At 45.9% G+C, this 22,446-nt stretch overlaps 1 protein-coding gene across 18 annotated transcripts in view; it reads right to left on the minus strand.

The window, feature by feature from the left end:
• SIPA1L3 (signal induced proliferation associated 1 like 3) overlaps positions 1–22,446 on the minus strand; it is a 309,889-nt gene that overhangs the window by 81,441 nt on the left and 206,002 nt on the right. For all 18 annotated transcript variants that reach the window (XR_004973699.1, XM_036346836.1, XM_036346841.1 and 15 more), the window contains one exon: positions 12,308–12,582. Coding sequence is in view for 17 of the 18 variants with exons in the window: in XM_036346836.1 (XP_036202729.1) it covers positions 12,308–12,582 (275 nt within the window). In the remaining variant the exon portion in view is untranslated. The remainder of the gene's footprint in view (positions 1–12,307; positions 12,583–22,446) is intronic.

Genomic DNA, 22,446 nt, shown 5'->3' on the forward strand with positions numbered 1-22,446 from the left:
CTACCCTTGACAATGTTCTATGTGCACTGGAGAAGAATGTATAATCTGATGTTTTGGGATAAAAGGTTCTGTAAATGTCAATTATGTCCATTTGGTCTAGTGTTTAAGGATGATATTTCTTCACTGATTTTCTGTTTGGTTGATCTGTCTAGAGCTGTCAATGGAGTATTAAGGCCCCCAACTATGGTTGTGTTTTGATTTGTTTCTCCCTTTAGTTCTATGAGTAGATGTTTTATATATTTTGCTGCTCCCTTGTTGGGTGCATATTCTTTTTTTTTTTTTTTTTGGTGCATATTCTTAATAGAAGTATTATGTTTTCTTGATATAATGTCCCCTTTATCATTATAAAGTTCCATCTTTGTCTCTTGTTATCTTGAAAACTATTTTGCCAGATGTAAGTATGGCTATTCCTGCTTTTCTGTGGATGCTATTTGCTTAGAAAATAATTTCCTGCCCTTTTAGTTTAAACCTACATTTGTCTTTGCAGCTTGGATGTGGGCAGCATATGGTTTTGTTTTGTTTTGTATCTACTCTGCTACTTTGTGCCTCTTTATTGGTGAATTCAGGCCACTTACATTTAGGATAATTACTAATGTATGATGATTTCCTACAGCCATTTTATCTTTTGTTTTCTGGTTGTTCTGTGCCTCAATTGCTTCCTTTCCTTTGTGTTTCTGTTTGCTTAGTGGTATTCCATTCTTCTTTCCTTTGTTTCCTCTTTTTTTAAAGCTATGTGTCCTGGTTTGGGGATTTTTTTGTGTGTGTGGTTACCATTAGGTTTATACAAAATAAACTTGCATATATACAATTTTTTTTTCTTTTGAGTGCAATCTGATCTTCATCCTCCTTTGCCAGTACAGACCTTTACCCCCTCCTCTTTTATGTTTTTTTTGTTGTCACAAATTGTCCATGTTTATGCTGTAAGTTTTTTGGTGATCTTACTCATAGTGTTGTGATCTTATGTTATTTGTTTCAGGTAGAATAACTCCCTTGAGTATTTCTTGCAATTAGGTTCTCTGGTAATAAAATCCCTCAATTTCTGTATGTCTGGGAATGTTTTTATTTCTCCTTCATATTTAAAGGATAATTTTGCTGGATATATTATTCATGGCTGGGAATTTCTCTCTTTCAGAGTCTGAATATTTGGTTTCATTCTCTTCTGGCTTGTAGAGTTTCTGCTGAGAAGTTGGGTGAAATTCTGATGGGTTTTCCTTTGTAGGTCACTTCCTTCTTTTCCCTGACTGGAGAATTTTTTCTTTGTCATTTATTTTAAAAAATATATATTTTTATTGATTTCAGAGAGGAATGGAGAGGGAGAGATAGAAACATCAATGACAAGAGAGAATTATTGATTGGCTGCATCCTGCATGCTCCACACGGGGGATCGAGCCCACAACCCTGGCATGTGCCCTGACCGGGAATTGTGCTCAACCACTGAGCCATGCTGGCTAGACTGTCATTAATTTTTGACAGCTTCAATACCAAGTGCCTTGGAGAGGGCCTTTTTGGATTGAGGTAACTAGGTGTTCTGTTTGCTTCTTGGATTTGAGCATCTAATTCTTTCCATAGTTCTCATCCACTATTTGTTTTAATAGATTCTCCATTCTATGCTTCCTCTCTTCCTCCCCCGCAATGCCTCTAATTCTAATATTGCTTTTCTGATTGTTCTCATAGAGCTTTTTCATCTTTCTTTATGCTCAGATCTTTCTCTTCTTCCTTGTGCATCATTTCTTGATTCATATCTTCGAAATCACTAATTCTTTCCTCCATCTGGTTGGTTCTGTTTTCTATGCTCAGTAGTTCACTTTTTTTTTTTTTAAGATGTTACCAACAGTTAGCCTTTCTTTTCTTTTTTTTAAATATATTTTATTGATTTTTTACAGAGAGGAAGGGAGAGGGATAGAGAATTAGAAACATCGATGAGAGAGAAACATCGACCAGCTGCTTCCTGTACACCTCCTACTGGGGATGTGCCCACAACCAAGGCACATGCCCTTAACTGGAATCGAACCCGGGACCTTTCAGTCCACAGGCCGACGCTCCATCCACTGAGCCAAACCAGTTTGGCACAGTTCACTCTTAATCTCTTTAATTGCATGCTTCATTTCCAGAATTTCTGATTGGTTCTTTTTAAAAGTTTCAATCTTTTTGGTAAAGTACTTGCTTTGTCCATTAATTTATTTTCTTAGTGCACTTATTTGCCTGTCAGTATTTTCTCACATCTCCTTGAGTATTTTCAGAACTGCAATCTTAATATCTCTGTCATTTATATAACATATTTCCATGTGTTCCAGCTTGCTTTCTGGGGATTTTTCCATTTTCTTTCTGACCATCCTCATTACCATGGTTATTCATGATGTTTGCTCTTCTCCTTTGTCTAGGCATGCAGCTTTCTATGGAGAGGTCTTTCTACTATTTTCTAGTAGATGGCGCTGAATCACAATATTTTTTAGCTATGTGATCTCCCAGTCTCGAGCCTCCACAGCTTCCATAAGACAGGACAGCCTTACTGCTTGGGGGTGGGGTTTGTTTTGCCTTCACAGTAATGGTGGCCTCTGACCTCTGTGGGGTTCTGCCCCAAGCACTCTTCCTGGGACCACTCACATAGGGAAACCGGTTCTACTGCAATTGCTCTTGGACTGACTCCAAGGCCAAAGGGAGGCAAGTTATGCGAGTCCAAGTGGCAGCAGGGCTCTGTGGTTCCGTTGCTTTGCCTGAAATACCACTGCCGGCAGACAGTGGAGAGCTGTATGGCAGAGCCCCATTCTCTGTCAGGTGTCTGATGACTCAGAAACTGCATTCCCTCACTGCTCGTCTTGCTGGGCTGCCCCTTGTCCCACTCTCCCCACTGCAGCTCTCTGCTCCTCCTGGCTGAAAGAAGCGCCTGCTACTGCCGGTTTCTCCCTTCTCCCAGCCAAGCCACAAGCTCTCAGCTGCAGGGCTGTGTCTGTGCTTTCCTCTTTTCTTGACTCCCCGTTTAATCCCAGTTGCCCACTTTTAGATGTTTCAATGTGTGGGTCTCTCAGGCATGTGTCTGTGTTGAGCAGATATTTCTTTGTTGAATTATAGTTGGTTAAGCTGTTGAAATTTCATGCTGACTCCTGACTGCTCACCTGCCTGCCTGATTGCCCCTAACTGCCTCTGCTTGCCTGCCTGATTGCCTCTAACTGCCCTCCCCTGCCGGCCTGATCTTGCCCCCAACTGGTTTCCCCTGCCAGCCTGATCTCGCCCCCAATTGCCTCTGCCTGCCTGATCACCCCTAACTGCCCGCCCTTGCCAGTTTGATCTCATCCCCAACTGACCTCCCCTGCCAGCCTGGTTGCCCCCAACTGCCCTCCCCTGCTGGCCTGATTGTCCCTAATGGCCTCTGCCTCGGCCCCCACCACCATGGCTTTGTCCGGAAGGAAGTCAGATGTCCAGAAGATGGCTGGCCGACCCGGTCTCATTAGCATATTACCCTTTTAGTAGTATAGATGGACATAAAAAGAACAGCACACTTAACCTCAGATACCATCCTGCCCCCTCCCCTCTTGGCATTAATTAACAGATTCATCTCCCTCCTTCCCTCCCTCCCTTCCTTCCACTAAATGTTTTTATTGACTTTTAGAGAGAGGGGAAGGGAGAGGGAGGAAGAGGGAGGGAGAGAGAATCACTGATATGAAAGAGAAATATTGACTGGCTGCCTCCTGTAGGCACCCTGACTGGAGATGAACCTACAACCTAGGCATGTGCCCTGACCGGAATCAAACTGATGACCTTTTGGTGCATGGGATGACACCCAACCAACTTAGCCACACCAGCCAGGGCTCACCTCACTTTAAATAACCAGTTACTATTCCATCATGTGAGGACCTGGGATTTAATCAGCCAGAGCCTATGGCTGGATACTTAGGTTGCTTTTTAATCTTTTGCTCGACCAACAACACTGCACTAAATATTCCTTTCCAACCTCTTGGCTACTCACGGGAGATGTCTGAGGGAGGATGCCCCTGGGCTTGCAGACCACTTTTCCTCACTGCCTCCTTGGCCTTGATTCCTGACAGCCTGATTTTTGGGGGCCATGGGGACTCCTTTCTTATCTCACTTGTGCAGATTCAATTTCTCTTCTGAGGGAGGACTTTCCAACTCCCCAACCCATCTGCGGTCTGAAGTCTAACTAAAGAGGACAAAAGCTTCACAGATCACTTTCCCCGTCAGGCAGCAAAGCAACAGAGACAACAAGGTGAAAACATCCCTCCTGAGCCTGTGCAAGCACCCAAGGTCAAAATGACGTATTTTATCAGGGGCTCTGGCATGTCCTCCTGGCTACCTGGTTCAGCCCAGCTGTGGCTTAGCGGTGCAGGGCTCTAATGAACAGCCTTGTGGCCTACGGGTGCAAGGATGTCCCCCTATACTCTACCCTGTGTCCCAAGAGCATGGGGTCTGGATATGTGCCCTCTGGAGCCTGGCTAGCGGCAAGGAGAGCATCTTTGCCCATCCCTGAGAGTTTCCACTCAGAGCTCATCGTGACATTTGAGCCAGGAGGCCAGGGTTGCATCAGGAGGCTGAAGGGACCCCAGAATTGGGCTATCAGGTCTTCAAAGAAGGCCAGTCAGACACTCTTGCATTTGAAGTACCACAAAACCCACACAAGTCCCAACCCACACCCATCCCTGTGAACAAGAGATCCTGTTTCGTAGCCACTTTGTAAAGGGACCAGGATGACAGTTTTTTTCCTAAATTGGGCAGGGAGCAGAGCTCGTCTGTCTGGTCACACCCTCCCTGGTCTGTCATCAAAACTAGAGAAGACTGCAGACTTTTACCTTCACTTCAGCTGGGCCCTGCTGCAGGTGTAGGGCACCTTCAGATCCTCTCACACTCCCTGAGTTTTGGAGAGTCATCCGACAGGTGGGCTGGCTTGCTGCGTGCATACATGTAGGGATGAGCATGTATGTAGGGAGAGGAGAGAGGGAGCCAGCCTGTGGGATTACCTTGGCTTGACTTGCCTCTGCAGAGCTCAGAGTGGGTGTGGCTGGCTTTGGCTCTGCAAAGATGGAGGAGGCCCCAGAAGAGGACTGGGAGAAGGGATATCTGAGGCTTGTCAGAAGTCTGGAGGCTGAGGGACCAGGGTGTGCACGTGGGTGGCCAAACCCTTGGTTGCAGGGCTTAGACTTGCCCAGAACTGCCCCCCACTGAGTTCAGAGCAAGCAGGACTCAGGAAGAGGGGGATGGAATAACCAGAATTTGCATGTAGGGAGTTTTCAACATCTCTCTTTTAAAAATAATATATATTTTTTTATTTCAGAGAGGAAGGGAGAGGGAGGGAGAAATAGAAACATCAATGATGAGAGAGAATCACTGATCGGCTGCCTCCTGCATGCCCCCCACTGGGGATCGAGCCCGCAACCTGGCATATGCCCTTGACTGGAATCGAACCTGGGACCCTTCAGTCCACAGGCTGATGCTCTATTCACTGAGCCAAACCAGCTATGGTGAGTTTTCAACATCTTTTAGAGACAGCAGAGCATATGGGAATGGGCAACCTGGATTGAGTTTGCTGTCACTTATTAGCTGTATAACCTTGCACCAAGTGACTTAACTCTTCCACTCTGGGCCTTACTTTCTTATCTGTTAAGTGGGGATCACACCAGTCTCGGGAGTTCATGTGTATAAGCACTCCATGTCACCTCATCTCATGCCTTCCTCTTGGATTACTCTGCTCTAGCCACACCACCCTACTACTTCTTCTTTTTAATGTATTGATTTTGAGAAAGAGAGATAGAGGGAGAGATAGAGAGAGAATATCGATTTGTTGTTATACCTATTTATGCATTCACTGGTTGCTGCTAGTATGTGTCCTGACTGGGGACTGAACTTGCAATCTTGGTGCATCAGAAAAATGCTCTAACCAATGAGCTATCTGACCAGGGTGTGTTTAATCACTTTTAACTGTTGGTAAGAGGAACTGGTTCAGGCTCTTATGAACTTTGGGAATTTCTCTAATCCTTTCAGGTGTTCTTCCCACCCTCCACCTTTACTTTCTTAAAGCAGTCACACTACCCTCCTACTAATCTGTCAACAAGCCGAGGACCTTTGTTCTCACCTTTGTGATGGATGCTCCCTCCCTGCAAGGCCTTCTTCTGGCTCCTTCTCACTTTCTCGACCATCTTCTCCAAGGTCAGGTCATGCCCTTTATTTCCTCACACTCAGTATCTCACAGCTAGCATCTCTAGAGTGCCTCCTATGGGCCAAATAGTAGTAGTGCCTCCTACTATTTCACATGGTTTACCAGTCTTACCTCCTCCAACACTGCAACAACCCTTTGAGGAAAGGATCTATTATTGTCCTCATTTTACAAATGAAGAAACTGAGGTACAGAGGATGAGGCCACTTGTGAAGGGCTATAGTTAATAAAAGGAGCTGGGATTCAAACCTAGGCAATCTCACTGCAGAGCCTACCTTCCCACTACACTCGGCTGCCTCCCCTTTTTGCTGTATGAAATCGTCTTATTTGCTTAGTTGTTTATTGTCTGTCTCCTGACCCATATGTTAGCTCTATCAGGGCCAACTCCTTGACTGCCCTCTGTGTAGCTTGGAATGTAGTGATTTTCCCTCTCTGTCTCTGGTCATTTCTGGAGGTGGCTAGAGTGCCAACTCATCAATCCAAAAATTGAATTTATCCTGTCTTCCCTGTGTAAATTATACCTCAGAGTAACCATATAGTTACTGAAGGCAAGATTTTTTTTTAGAAGAATTACAGCCAATAAATGAAGAAAAATGGCAGCATTGAGCATATCTATAATAATAAAAGCATAATATGCTAATTAGACCGGATGTCACAGCTGGGCTGTGAGGAAAGCAGGGTCTGGGTGCCTGCCGGCGGCCAGAGGGAAGCCTGAGTCTTGGGTGCCTGCTGGTGGTTGGAGGGAAGCCTGGGTCCCGGGTGCATGCTGGCGGCAGGAGGGAAGCCAGTGCTGGCAGCTGGAAGGAAGGCCTACTCTTTATTTTTTTTAAATATATTTTATTGATTTTTTTACAGAGAGGAAGGGAGAGAGATAGTTAGAAACATCGATGAGAGAGAAACATCGATCAGCCGCCTCCTGCACATCTCCTACAGGGGATGTGCCCGCAACCCAGGTACATGCCCTTTACCGGAATCGAACCTGGGACCTTTCAGTCCGCAGGCCGACGCTCTATCCACTGAGCCAAACCGGTTTCGTAGGAAGGCCTACTCTTGCATGAATTTTGTGCATCGGGCCTCCAGTCACAACTATAATGAAAAAATAAATCTAGGCAATAATCGCAATGGCTGCTGAAAGCTGACGGGAAATGTATGATGACAGGTGAGGGTTGCCACATGTGAACCCTCTGATGGCTCTTAGCATCACACACAGAGGGACAGCCAGATATATGGTGCCTCCTGATGGACACACACTGGTAAGTGTTGTTACCAAAAGAAATTTAACCACAATCTGGTCAATACAGAACTCCAGTTTACAGGAAAAACACGTGCTAAAGAAACAGGGGGGAGAACCAAGATGGCGACATAGGTTAACGCCGGAGTTTGCTGCTTTGAACAACTACTTCAAAAGTGAAACTAAAAGACGGAAGGGACATCACCCAGAACCACAGGAACGCTGGCTGAGTGGAAGTCCTACAACTAGGAGGAAAGAGAAACGCATACGGACACCCAGAGGAGGCGCAGTGCTGAAGTCAAATTCTGAGGTGCGGAGTGCGCAGAGCGGGCTGGCGGCGGAGGGCGCGGTTGGCGTTTTCAATCGGGAGGGAGTCGCAGACTCTGAGCTCCAGATCCGGGCGAGTCTTTAGGGACCCTGACTCAAACGGGAGAAGCGAGACTGTCTGGCTTCCGTCAGAGCGAGTGCAGCTTTCTCTCCGAGCTTTGCAACGGGTGCTGGGACTCAGAGAGGCAGAGCCCCTGAGGACAGAACTGAGAGCCGCCATAACTGCTCTCTCCAGCCCACCCTGTTGATCCTGTGCGACCCGCCCCGCCCAAGCCCTGCACAGAGGCATTTGCCGGATAGCCTCAGGCAAAGGCTAGATTAGCACCTCCCTAGAGGACAGAAGTTCTCTCACTGCTGACACAGCTGATTCTCATAGCCACTTGGCCTGGAGGTCAAACCCTCCCTGGTATTAGCTACAACAATCAAGGTTTAACTATAAGACTGCGAACAAAGACCACTAGGGGGTGCACCAAGGAAGCATAACAAAATGCGGAGACAAAGAAACAGGACAAAATTGTCAATGGAAGATATAGAGTTCAGAACCACACTTTTAAGGTCTCTCAAGAACTGTTTAGAAGCCGCCGATAAACTTAATGAGATCTACAAGAAAACTAATGAGACCCTCGATGTTATATTGCGGAACCAACTAGAAATTAAGCATACACGGACTGAAATAACGAATATTATACAGACTCCCGACAGCAGACCAGAGGAGCGCAAGAATCAAGTCAATGATTTGAAATTCGAGGAAGCAAAAAACACCCAACCGGAAAAGCAAAATGAAAAAAGAATCCAAAAATGCGAGGATAGTGTAAGGAGCCTCTGGGACAGCTTCAAGCGTACCAACATCAGAATTATAGGGGTGCCAGAAGATGAGAGAGAGCAAGATATTGAAAACCTATTTGAAGAAATAATGACAGAAAACTTCCCCCACCTGGTGAAAGAAATGGACTTACAGGTCCAAGAAGCGCGGAGAACCCCAAACAAAAGGAATCCAAAGAGGACCACACCAAGACACATCATAATTAAAATGCCAAGAGCAAAAGACAAAGAGAGAATCTTAAAAACAGCAAGAGAAAGAAACTCAGTTACCTACAAGGGAATACCCATACGACTGTCAGCTGATTTCTCAACAGAAACTTTGCAGGCCAGAAGGGAGTGGCAAGAAATATTCAAAGTGATGAATACCAAGAACCTACAACCAAGATTACTTTATCCAGCAAAGCTATCATTCAGAATTGAAGGTCAGATAAAGAGCTTCACAGATAAGGAAAAGCTAAAGGAGTTCATCACCACCAAACCAGGATTATATGAAATGCTGAAAGGTATCCTTTAAGAAGAGGAAGAGGAAGAAAAAGGTAAAGATACAAATTATGAACAACAAATATGCATCTATCAACAAGTGAATCTAAGAATCAAGTGAATAAATAATCTGATGAACAGAATGAACTGTTGATTATAATAGAATCAGGGACATAGAAAGGGAATGGACTGACTATTCTTGGGGGGGAAAGGGGTGTGGGAGATGCGGGAAGAGACTGGACAAAAATCGTGCACCTATGGATGAGGACAGTGGGTGGGGAGTGAGGGCGGAGGGTGGGGCGGGAACTGGGAGGAGGGGAAAAAGAGGAACAAATGTAATAATCTGAACAATAAAGATTTAATAAAAAAAAAAAAAAGAAACAGGGGATGCAAGCAGCTAAGTTTATGAAGTGGGAAACCCCTGGAACAGTGGCCTGGTTTCTTTCCCAAATAAGTTGCAAGAAAAAAAAATAAAGGGAGAACTTACAGATTAAAAGAGCATGAAAAGATACATCAACCAAATGCAGGAGGAGGAGCCTGATTAACAAAACAACTGTTGTTTAAAAGTATCTCTGATATGACAAAAGTTATTGATATTCACTTATTGTTAAAATTTGTAAGTGTACTAGTAATTTTTTAAAGATCCTGATGGGGTAGAGATACAATCCCAGAATTTGAATTGTTTCAAATAGTTCAAGGTGGGGAAGCTGGAGATTTAAAAACAAAAAACTAGTCCTGGCTGGTTTGGCTCAGTGGATAGAGTGCCGGCCTGCAGACTGAAGGGTCCCAGGTTCGATTCCAGTCAAGGGCATGTACCTTGGTTGCAGGCACATCCCTAGTAAGGGGTGTGCAGGAGGCAGCGGATCGATGTTTCTCTCTCATCAATGTTTCTAGCTCTCTATCCTTTCCCCTTCCTCTCTGTAAAAAATCAGTACAATATATTTAAAAAACAACAACAAAAAACATACCTTAAAAAAACAAAAAACCAGCTAAATGTTGATAAATGTTGAAACAACAGGTTCAGTATACTTTTAATATGTTTGAAACATTCTATTAAAAAAAACACAAACAAAATGAAAAGAAACAAAACTTGTGCCCTAGCCAGTTTGGCTCACTGGATAGTGTCAGCCTGGGGACTGAAGGGTCCCAGGTTCGATTCCGGTCAAGGGCATGTACCTTGGTTGCAGGCACATCCTCAGTAGGGGATGTGCAGGAGGCAGCTGATCGATGCTTCTCTCTCATCGATGTTTCTAACTCTCTATCCCTCTCCCTTTCTGTAAAAAAATCAATAAAATATATTTAAACAAACAAGCAAACAAACAACAAAAAAACAAACTTGCACTGGCTTCCTACTGAATAATATCAAGCTCCTCATTGTGTCCAGAAAGCCCCCCTCAATTTGCCATTGCCCCCCTCAGTCCCTCTATGTCCCTTTCTCCCACCTCTCACCCCTGCTTACTCTGTTCCAGCCATACCAGCCTCCCTGTGCTGTAGGAACATGCCCAATACACTTGCACTTCAGAGTCCCTGGCCAGTCCCTGTCTGGCCCAGAAAACCAGATGGCTACCTCTTCCCAGGAGCCTTCCATGACCACTCTGTCCGCAGCTCTTTGCCATGCTACAGACCCTGTATTTACCACACTTTAATCCTCTCCTTAGATCTCATTGCTGCCTGATCCTAGATTACCTGCCTATTTAATTACTAGAGGCCTGGTGCATGAATTCGTGCATGGGTGGGGTCACTCAGCCTGGCTGGCAATTGGGGCCGACTGGGGGGGGGGGGGCGGCTGGCCAGGGGGAGGGGCTGTGGGAGGTTGGCCGGTGGGGGGGGGGTAGAGACCATGGGAGGTTGGCTGGCTGGGGGGGAGAGACTGTGGGAGGTTGGCCAGCTGGTGGGGGAGAGACTGTGGGAGGTTGCCCAGCTGGGGGAGGTTGGCTGTGGGAGCACACTGACCACCAGGGAGCAGCTCCTGCATGGAGCAGCTGCCCGTTGGTGGTCAGTATGCATCATAGTAACTGGTCAACTGGTCATTTGGTCGCTTAGGCTTTTATATATATAGACTAGAGGCCCAGTGCATGAAATTCATGCACTGGGGGGAGGGGTGGCCCTCAGCCCAGCCTTCACCATCTCCAATCTGGGACCCCTCGGGGGATGTCTGACTGCCGGCTTAGGCCCAATCCCTATGGGACATCCCTCTCACAATCCGGGACTGCTGGTTCCCAACCACTTGCCTGCCTGCCTGACTGATTTCCCCTAACTGCTTCTGCCTGCCAGCCTGATCACCCCCTAACCACTCCCCTGTCAGCCTGATCGATGTCTATCTGCTCCCCTGCCGGCCTGGTCACCCCCAACTGCCCTCCCCTACAGGCCTGGTCACCCCCAACTGCCCTCCCCTGCCAGCCATCTTGTGGCTGTGGGCCATCTTTAAGGGTGGGGCAGTAAATTAGCATATTCCCTCCTTATTGGCTGTGGGCACCGCCATCTTTGAAGGAAGGACAGTCAATTAGCATATTCCCTCCTTATTGGCTGTGGGCACCACCATCTTTGAGGGCAGGACAGTCAATTAGCATATTCCCTCCTTATTCGATAGGATTGCCTTCCCTTCCCTGCCAAGGGAACAGGCACTGTTCACTTCTCTAACCTGAGCACTTTGATTAGAGCTCACACATAGTAAGGTCTCAATAAACATATGCCAAACAAATCAATGAAGTATAGTGTATTCTGGGGCAATTTACCTCTTTTTTTGGTAAATCCTCACTGGAGGATATTTTTCCCATTGATATTTAGAGAGAGGGGAAGGGAAGGAGTGGGGGAGAGAGTGAAAAACATCAATGCGAGAGAGATACATCAATTGGTTGCCTTCCGCATGTGCCCTTATCAGGGCTGGGGATTGAACCTGCAACCCAGGCACGTGCCCTTGACCGAGAATTGAACCTGAGACCCTTTACTAAGCGGGCCGATGCTCTAACCACTGAGAACACTGGCCAGGGATAGAGCAAGTTACTTTTAATGCTGCATGCATTATCTAGAAAACAGATTGCTGAGGGTGCCCATCTCATGGGGCTGCTGTGGAGATGAAATGGGATAATATGCATATGGTGTGCTTAAACCATAACTGGCTTGCAGTATGTGTTTGGGCAATGTTGACTCCTACTCCATCACCATTACCACTCTTCCAGATGACAAAGGGCCTCAAGTAACAACCCCGGGGAGGTCTCTTGTCAGTATTCTGGGAGCTGTCAACCTCCACTGCCCCTCCCACCTTGCAGGGTGAACTCCCTTACCTCCGGGGTGTGCCATCCTCGAAGGGTGGGATGATGACCACCTTGACGGTGACGGAGGTGCGCAGCAGGTCGATCATCTGGTCGTGGGTCAGTGTGACTACAGCCACCTTGCAGATCTCCACCAGCCGGCTGCCTTGCCGGAGGCCGGCCTGCCAGGCAAACCCATAGTCTTCTACCTCAGCCACAGTCCCGTCATACTTCACGTGGAAGCCCAGCTGCCCGAGCCCATTCCGCCGCAGAGTCATGTCCACCGTCTCCCAGCCGTTGGTCATCACCTGCAGGCAACAGGTGGGAATCTAGCTTCATAAGCTGTTTGGGGGTCAGCTCTTGGGGATGACACCTGATCAGATTCCTTCCTTTGAGGCCAAAGACCCAGCTGATCCCCATATAACCTCCCAGGTGATGCCAGGGTGCAGGAGCACAAACACCTAGTCCCAGCCCAGGATCCTGATTTTTGGAGAGAAAGTATGTGGCTCATTACCTCAGAGAGAGGCAGCAGTCACTAGCCAAGCCATGTTCTCCAAACATATATAGATGTGAGGTTCCAAGGAACAGAATCCCCAGTCCTTTAGCACATCCTCTTCTTGGGATAAAAAGAGAAACTTAACAAACTATGGCTATTAAGCAAGTTCCATCAAGATCTGTCTGCCCTTTCCTAAATCTCCATTAAGCAAAGAGAATGTGTGATGGTTTAAATTTCCTGTGAGAAGTCAACTCCTGGCTAGAAATTATCCTATTCAATGTGCCTATAAGAGTGGTGGCTTTCACACTTTCCTGACCATGACTTACAGTAAGAAAATTTATCCCACAAGCCACACTACGCATTTACATATGTACACATACATCATACACACAACAATTTTCCTTGCAATCCAAATTGATCACATTTGTGACTGTGGTTAGCAAGAAGTGAGAGTTTGGCCCTAACTGGTTTGGCTCAGTGGATAGAGTGTTGGCCTGCGGACTGAAGGGTCCCAGGTTCAATTCTGGTCAACGGCATGTGTACCTTGGTTCTGGGCACATCCTCAGTGGGGGGTGTGCAGGAGGCAGCTGATTGATGTTCCTCTCATCGATATTTCTAACTATCCCTCTCCCTTCTTCCCTGTAAAAAAATCAATAAAATACATAAAAAAAAAAAAGAAGTGAGTTTGGATAGAAAAAACTTACCTGAAAATGAAACTATATCGTTTGGTTCCTGATTTGGAAAGTGAAAATTTGGGAAGCAGGGCAACATCTAAGATGGGAACTGCCGGGAGCCGGTCCATCCTTGCTGTTTCAAGGGACCTGACATATATGGCATACTGTTCTTAATATGTTTGCTCACCTTCTTGGCACTATGTGTTTTAACCAAGGTCACCTCTCTGAGAAAGGTTGTTTCCCCAGGTAGGGATTTTCCCCTGAAGTTAGGGAGGGAATAAAACCCCTTAACTAAGTGCCAGGCGGGTAATTAATCACTTTAACTACGAACAATCATGTTTAAGCTACATAATCTTTACTCCCTGGAATGGAGATAAGAAACGCCCCAACCTTTGGAATAGAGATTGATAGGATTGGAATCAACTGGTATAAACACAGATGTAACAAGACAACAGGACACAGAACCTAGACACAGAACCCAGACACAGAACCTAGACACAGAACCTACACAGAACCTAGACATAGAACCTACACAGAACCTAGAGACAGAAGAACTTTGCTGGAGAGAACATGGCAAAAGATCCTGGACAGAAACTGGAGACAGAACCTAGAGACAGAACCTAGCGAGAGAACCTGGCCACAGAACCTGGATAGAACATGGCAAGAGAACCGGACTAGGCTGCTGATCAACTGAACGCTGTCTCCGTGTCATTCCTTCTTTGCTGACTCCGTCCACACCTTTGGGGACCCCTGGACCTGCTGGGGTTGGACCCCAGCATCTGGCGTCCAAACAGGGACCCTTAGGTAAGCCCCCCTGCACTCGGGACGGATAGGAATCCACCGTAGGAAGAGGGTGGATAGTCTTCGCCAACTCCGTCCACACCTTTGGGGACCCCTGGACCTGCTGGGGATGGACCCCAGCAGGGAACGCCACAAAAGAGTGGAAATCCTTACTCATGGGGGTGTACTCTGGTACTTTCTATTCTTTCCTATTCTATCCTTGGAAATTTTTTTTTTTTAAATATATTTTATTGATTTTTTACAGAGAGGAAGGGAGAGAGATAGAGAGTTAGAAACATCGATGAGAGAGAAACATCGATCAGCTGCCTCCTGCACATCTCCTACTGGGGATGTGCCCGCAACCCAGGTACATGCCCTTGACCGGAATCGAACCTGAGACCTTTCAGTCCGCAGGCCGATGCTCTATCCACTGAGCCAAACCGGTTTTGGCATCCTTGGAAATTTTTGATTGAGATCCCATAATTGATTTCATTGCTTAGCCTGTTTACATAACAATAAGATGTTATTATTAATTCTCTACATATGATAATAACAAAACTTTTTAAGGGTCTATATGTTTTAGAGATAAATATTAAAATGACAGGATGTCTAGGATTTGTTTCAAAATGATTAGGGGGAGGGAAAGAAGATATAAGGTTGGCCATGGCTAATGATTATGGATGAGGCTGGGAGTTCATTATGCAAATCCTTTTACTTAAAAAAAAAGTCTAGTCTTCCCTGGCCAGGTAGCTCAGCTGATTAGAGCGTTGTCCCAATATGCCAAGGTCGTGGGTTCAATCCGTGATCAGGGCACATATAAGAATCAACAAATAAATGCATAAATAAGTGGAACAACAAATCAATATTTTTCTTTATGTCGCTCTCAAATCAATTAAAAAATTGTTTAGAGCCTCAAAGAGACAGTATGACTGGATCTATCCTGGTCTATTACTTCTACTTTGGGAGTCGAAATTTCTTCCCTTTGAAGCAGTCACCCTTGTGTCTAAAGAATTTGGCTGTGGATTATAGAGACAAGTCTGCACGTCTGTGTTTGTGCCCGTGACCAATTAGGCCACACCAGCCCTGGGAGTCCTGGGGAGGGCCCAATCTTCTGGGGGGCCCAGGCAGCTCAGACAATGCTGCAGCAGAACTGCTAATGGCCTTCAAACTCCATTCTCCCCTCCTTCCCTTTAGTAATAAGACTCCCCCACCCCCCACCGCAAGTTAGAGTTCTGATGGGTACAGGGCCACCTAGTTGGGGACCACATTTCTCAGCTATCCCCACAGCTGGGTGTGGACATATGACTTCGCTTTGGCTATCAGGATATGAGTTAAAGCGATGGAACTTCTACTTGTGTTTTTAAAAATAAAATTGCTTGTTCTCCATGCTCACACATTCTCCTTCCCAGCAGACAGGGATGTGGGTATGGAGTGCCTGAAGGAAAAGGAGAAACCACAAGATGGAAGGGATGTGAGCCCTGTCCTTGACAGCCTTGACCAGCCTGAGCACTAAGCACGAGAGTATTAAACGCCCACCTTATTTCAGCTACAAGCAGCTCAGTCTACAACTACCCACAACAGTTACTTTGGATCATTTTGGACAGGAGCTGGTAGGACAACTGTCTCAGTGTCCTGAAACTACTGTGTCTGTCCCCTCTGCTTTTGTAACAAACCAAAGAAATCACTGCCTGAAGGAGAGATCCATTCCTGAAGTTTACAAGGTTCCAGAATGGTCCAATGGCAGAGGGAACACCTTATGAGACCAAACACACAGATCAGTTTGAAGGAACCTCTGCCCTGTCATGCGGCCACACTGCCCCAAGCCCCCCTCTGAAAGCTCATTTTCCTGAGGACTGATCTTTGTGTACCAGGCGCTAGGTATGCCTTTGATATGCCCAATTTAGCTAGATTAATAATTTGCTTATTTTATTGGGTGCTGAAACTTGAGGCGATGTCAGTTCCTCTAGGTCCTGACTCTGGAACTCCAGCTTTCAGTCACTGTGCTGTATCCCCTGCTGCTCCCCCTGCCGTTTGCTCTTTTGTTTCTTTGTCCCTTGCTCTTTACCAGGATGATTCTTATTTATTGCTCTAGTCACAGTATAAAAGTAATTTCCTCATGGAAGTGCCCCCAACCCTGGGGGCCAGGCTCACAAGCTGGGGTGCTAGGTGGGTAATGTGAGATGAAGGTTGGTGGAACCATGGCCAAATGGTATGCTTTTTGTATCATCTAAAGGGGGCACCCAACACCTGCTACAGCTGATTACTGTCCTGTGCAAACTCAGGCCATTTTTAAGAGAAGCCAGAGAGCTATATTCATATAAAATCCTTTGATGTTAAGGTTTGGTACCTAACTGAATATGTCTGGGGCTGCAGTCACCCTGCGTGTTGAGACTGTCTCCCATGATAGGTTCCCCTGGCACCTTTAACACGCCTCGTGGTATTTAGGCCTCAGGTGGGAGCACCAGGAGGGCAGGCTTGGGCCCATCATAGTCACTGCTATATCTCAGCATTGCTCCACCAAGGGCCTGCACATAATAAAACTTCTTGATTTAGTAAAAGATGATGTCCGAATCCCAGTTCTGTGGGGAGGAAGGGTGTGGACTCCTCAACCTGAAGTACTTAAGAAAAGAGACTCACTATCATGAGTTGTTTCAGATGGGCCTGCCCTTCACAGAAGATGGCTTATGCCATCACTACCTGGCCACCTGGTCTCTCAGTGGGCTTTGGGGCACTGAGATGGTGAGGAGGGCTGCAGAAGTGTGCTCTAGAAGCACCACACCCATAGTAGGCATGGGGTGGGCATGGGACGAAGTGGCACAAAGAGGATGTGGGGAGGAGAAACCAAGATGGCAGCATAGGTAAACACCTGAAATTGCTGCCTCACACAACCACTTCAAAAATACAACTAAAAGACAAAACGGACACCATCCAGAACCACAGGAAGGCTGGCTGAGTGGAAATTCTACAATTAGAGGGAAAGAGAAAAGCACACTGAGACTCAGAGGAGGTGTGGAAGTAAAGTGCAGCGGTACGGAGGTGTGTGCGGAAAAGGCTGGCAACTGAGGATGCGGTTGTCTTTTTCAATCGGAAGGGAGTCTCAAGCTCCTGACTGCTCTGAACTCCAGTTCCGGGCAAGTATCTGGGGACCCAGACTCATACGGGGAGAAACTGGACTGTCTGGCATCGGGTAGAACTCGAGGGAGGCTTTCTCTCAGAGGTGCTTGCAGTGATTATTGGGACACTGAGACATAGGGCCTCTTAGGGCAGGGCTGAGGATCAGCCATAGCTGTTTGCTCCGCCCTGTTGATTCCCTGAGACCCCGCCCCACCCAAGCTGTGCACAGAGGCTTTTGCATATGAATGACCTGGCCCTTTGCAATCTAAAATTACCTAACAAAATGCAGCTGGGTCAGAGAGACCCAGAACATCCAAAAGAAGGCCCAAGGCCCCACAAGCAGCTTGCACTGCTTCACAGCTGGGCCTCATCTGGGCACCTCCAAACCCCAAACAAAGAAGAGGAATCTGCAGATCTCTCTGTAGCTCCCGCTGGGTAGCCTGAGGTAGAGGCTAAATTAGCACCTCCTTAGATCCAAGAGCCAGTGTACCTAGTGGTCAGAGTGGGACCATCCATATTACAACTCCTCAGATCCATAAGGGACACACTCAGAAGGCAGACTCAGCACCAAAGCCCCACTGAAGCAAGTCTTGCCCCATAAGGGTGTCTCCAGCACAGAAGTTCTCCCACCGTAGATACAGCAGATTCTCACAGCCAATTGGCCTGGAGGTCAATTCCTCCCAGTGATACCTACAACAATCAAGGCTTAACTACAACAAGACTGTGCACACAGCCCACAAGAGGATGCACCAAGAGTGTCCACCTCAGGTAATTGGGGAGGCTGAGTCACTGGGCCCTATAGGACACCTAGCACAGAAAGCCACTCTATCAACACAGGGAAGCAGCCAAAATGCGGAGACAAAGAAACAGATCACAAATGACAGAAATGGAGGAAAGCAAGCTACTGGATATAGAGTTCAAAACCACAATTATAAGGTTACTCAAGAATCTTCTAGATAAACCACTGATAAATTTAGTGAGACCCTCCATAAATCTAGTGAGACCCTTGAGGATATGAAAAAGGACCAACTAGAAACTAAGCATACACTGACTGAAATAAAAAATATTATACAGCCTTAAGTTTGGCTCAGTGGATAGAGCATCGGCCTGCGGACTCAAGGGTCCCAGGTTCAATTCCGGTCAAGGGCATGTACCTTGGTTGCGGGCACATCCCCAGTGGGGAGTGTGCAGGAGGCAGCTGATCGATGTTTCTCTCTCATCAATGTTTCTAACTCTCTATCCCTCTCCCTTCCTCTCTGTAAAAAAATCAATAAAATATATATATATTTTATATATATATATTTAAATATATATATATAAAATATATATATATATATATACACTTTAAAAAAGAATATTATACAGAGATCCAACAGCAGACTAGAGGATCCCAAGAATCAAGTCAAAGATTTGAAATACGAAGAAGCAAAAAAGACCCAACTGGAAAAACAAAAAGAAAAAAGAATCCAAAATATGAAGAAAGTGTAAGGAGCCTCTGAGACAACTTCAAGCGTATCAACATCCGAATTATGGGGGTGCCAGAAGAAGAGAGAGAGCAAGACATTGAAAACCTATTTTAAGAAATAATGACAGAAAACTTCCCCTACCTGGTGAAAGAAATAGACTTACAAGTCCAGGAAGCACAGAGAACCCCAAACAAAAGGAATCCAAAGAGGACCACACCAAGACGCATCATAATTAAAATGCCAAGAGCAAAAGACAAAGAGAGAATCTTAAAAGCAGCAAGAGAAAAACAGTCAGTTACCTACAAGGCAGTACCCATACAACTGTCAGCTGATTTCTCAATAGAAACTATGCAGGCCAGAAGGGAGTGGCAAGAAATATTCAAAGTGATGAATAGCAAGAACCTACAACCAAGATTACTTTACCCAGCAAAGCTATCATTCAGAATTGAAGATCAGATAAAGAGCTTCACAGATAAGAAAAAGCTAAAGGAGTTCATCACCACCAAACCAGTATTATATGAAATGCTGAAAGGTACCCTTTAAGAAGAGGAAGAAGAAGAAAAAGGTAAAGAAACAAGTTATGAACAACAAATACACATCTATCAACAAGTGAATCTAAAAATCAAGGGAATACAGAATCTGATGAACAGAATAAACTGGTGAATATAATAGAATCAGGGGCATAGAAAGGGAGTGGACTGACTATTCTCGGGGGGGGGGGGGAGGAAGGGTGTGGGGGGGTGCGGGAAGATAGTAGACAAAAATCGTACACCTATGGATGAGGACAGTGAGGGGGGTGGTAAGGGCAGAGGGTGGGGTGGGAACCGGGTGGAGGGGAGCTATGAGGGGAAAAAAGAGGAACAACTGTAATAATCTGAACAATAAAGATTTAATTTAAAAAAATAGGTGAAAGAAGATTGGGCTTTGGGCAGTGAACATAACAATGCAATATGCAGGCAATGTATTACAGAATTGTACAATTGAAACTTGTATAATGTTATTAACCAATGTTATCCCAATATATTTAATTTTAAATAAAGTAAAGAACCAGGTGAAAAAAAAAAAAAGGATGTGGGTAAAATGTGCAATCCGCTGTCAGGATTTGGGGAGGAAGAACTCAGGCACTTAACTCACTCTGGGTCCTGGGCAAGCCACTTTACCTCTCTGGGCCTCAGTTTCCTCAACTTCACAGATGACAATGGTATTTCCCTTACTGGGCCCTTTTGAGGGAGAAATGCAAAGTTGTGCAAGGCGTTGAGCAGGGTCTGACACAGTCCTCCATAGATGTTCATTTTTGCTTTTACTACAGGGTGGTATACATGCATGCATTCAGTACAAGTTCACTGAATGTTTACTGCATACCAGGTGCTGGACTCGGTGCTGAGAATAGTGGTGAACAACATATATAAGAAAACACTTCAAATGGTGGTAAGTTATGGGGAAAATTAAAGCAGGGGCAATGGGTGGAGAGGGTTTACAATTTTAGATAACGAGGCCTCACTGACAAAGTGACATATAAATAAAGGCCTGTAGGAGAGGAGGAAGTGAGCCATGTGCAGATCAAGAAAATTGTTCCAGTGAGAGGGCACAGGCAGTGCAAAGGCCCTGAGGTTGGATGCCTGCCTAGCACACTGAGGAAACATCAAAAATCTGTGTGCCTGGAGCAGAACAGTGATGAGAGATGAGGTCAGAGAGGCTGACCTCATGTAGGACCTCACGGGCCACCATAAGGATTTTGGCTTTACCTAGAGTGAGCTGAGGATTTTGAGCACAGCAGTGACATGATCAGGTACCTCTGACTACCATGCTGAGAACAGATCATAGGGCAGCAAAGATGGACGCAAGGGAGACTGTGAGGAGGCTATTGGATAGTCTAGGAAAGGCCAGGGTGGAGGCTGTAGAAGCCTAGGAGTAGCTGGATGTGCCTACTGGACGTGGAGCTGACAGACTGGATGTGGGTGTGACAGAAAGAGGGGAGCAAGGCTGATGCCAAGGCTTCTGACCTCAACAAATGAAGTGCCAACTTGTGCTTTACTGAGACAGAAAAACTCTGGGAGGCAGGGGCAGGAAAACTAGGAGTTTGCTCTTGGACGTGTTTTTAGGGGCTTATAGACACTCAAATGGACATGCTGAGTAAGCAGTAAGCTACCAGTCTTGAGTTAGGGCACAAATCGATTTTGGAGTCAGAAACACCTGGATTCAGATCCTAGTCTGCCATCTACTGGCTGTATGACCTTATGTGAGTACCTATACTTCTCTGAGTCTCAATTTCCTCATCTGCCAAGTGGGTATAAGAACAGCACTTATACTCCATGGGGGTGGTTGGGGATTGTGAAATCATGCATGTAAAATGATTACACAGAAGCAGGGTTCAATAAACTCTTTCAACTAACCAACTAATCAGTACTCATTGAACAGCTACTATGTGCCAGCCCTTATCTACGGAAATGAGATAAGTGAGCAAAGCAGAGGCTCTGGTTCATGGACTTCATATCCCAATGGAAAATCTAAATACCAAACCTGAGCATGAATTTTTGAGTGAGGGAAGCTGAGAGTAGGGCTTTACCAATCCAATTTGAACTGAATCACAGAGTGCAAAGGCCTAGAAAGGCAGAGATAGCCAGCTGACAGTGGCATCCGGAGGCCACAGCCCACCAAGTCAAGCAAGCTTATCTAAGCAATATAACTCATCCAATGCTTAAAACTTCCATGTGACGTAGGATGATTATCATTCCCATTTTTAGATGGAGAAACTGAGTCACATAGCAGTTAAGCAAATTGGCTCAAGGTCACACAGCTGGTAAGTGGCAGTGCCAGGACTTGAAGGCAGGTCTTCAGATTCTTGAACCTGTGTTCTTGGCTCCTGTGCTATGCTACCTTCTCTATTTCGCACCCAAGATGTGCCATTCTGTTCAATTCACTAACAGCCAATCACTGACCACAGCATTCCTTCTCATGGACCTCAGATGTGGCCTGAGTACTTTTTGTTTTAAATTTAAATTTACTGATTTAAGAGAGAGAAAGGGAGGGGGGGGAGAGGGGGAGAGAGGGAGAGGGAGAGAGGGAGAGAGAGAGAAGGAGGGAGGGAGAGAGGGAGAAAGGGAGAGAGAGATTGATTTGTTGTTCCACTTATTTATACATTCATTGGTTGATTCTTGTATGTTCCCTGACTGGGGATTGAACCTGTAAACTTGGTGCATTGAAACAATGCTCTAACCAATTGAGATACCCAGTCAAGGCCAATCTGAGCACTTCTTAGCACAATGCTACAAGCAGTTGTTAGGAAGTTGTTACCTGACTTGAAACCAATCTGTCACCCTTGGTTTGGCCAGTGGTCTGAGTCTGAGCTGCCCACCAGGGTAAGATTTCTATCCATACTGAATCTTTGTCTTTTAATAGAAGTAGTTAAATCGCTCACATTTATTGTGATTACTGATGTGGAATTATTCCTGCCATATAATTTTATGGTGTTTTTTAAAATGAATTTTTAAAAATTGATTTCAGAGAGAGGAAGGGGGAGGGAGAGAGGGATAGAAACATCAATGATGAGAATGCCCCCTGCATTGCCTCTACTGGGGATCGAGCCTGCAACCTGGGTCTGTGCCCTGACTGGGAATCTCTTGGTTCCTGGGTCGACGCTCA

Source organism: Myotis myotis, unplaced genomic scaffold (assembly GCF_014108235.1).
Source record: "Myotis myotis isolate mMyoMyo1 unplaced genomic scaffold, mMyoMyo1.p scaffold_m19_p_19, whole genome shotgun sequence".
NCBI classification, from domain to species: domain Eukaryota; kingdom Metazoa; phylum Chordata; class Mammalia; order Chiroptera; family Vespertilionidae; genus Myotis; species Myotis myotis.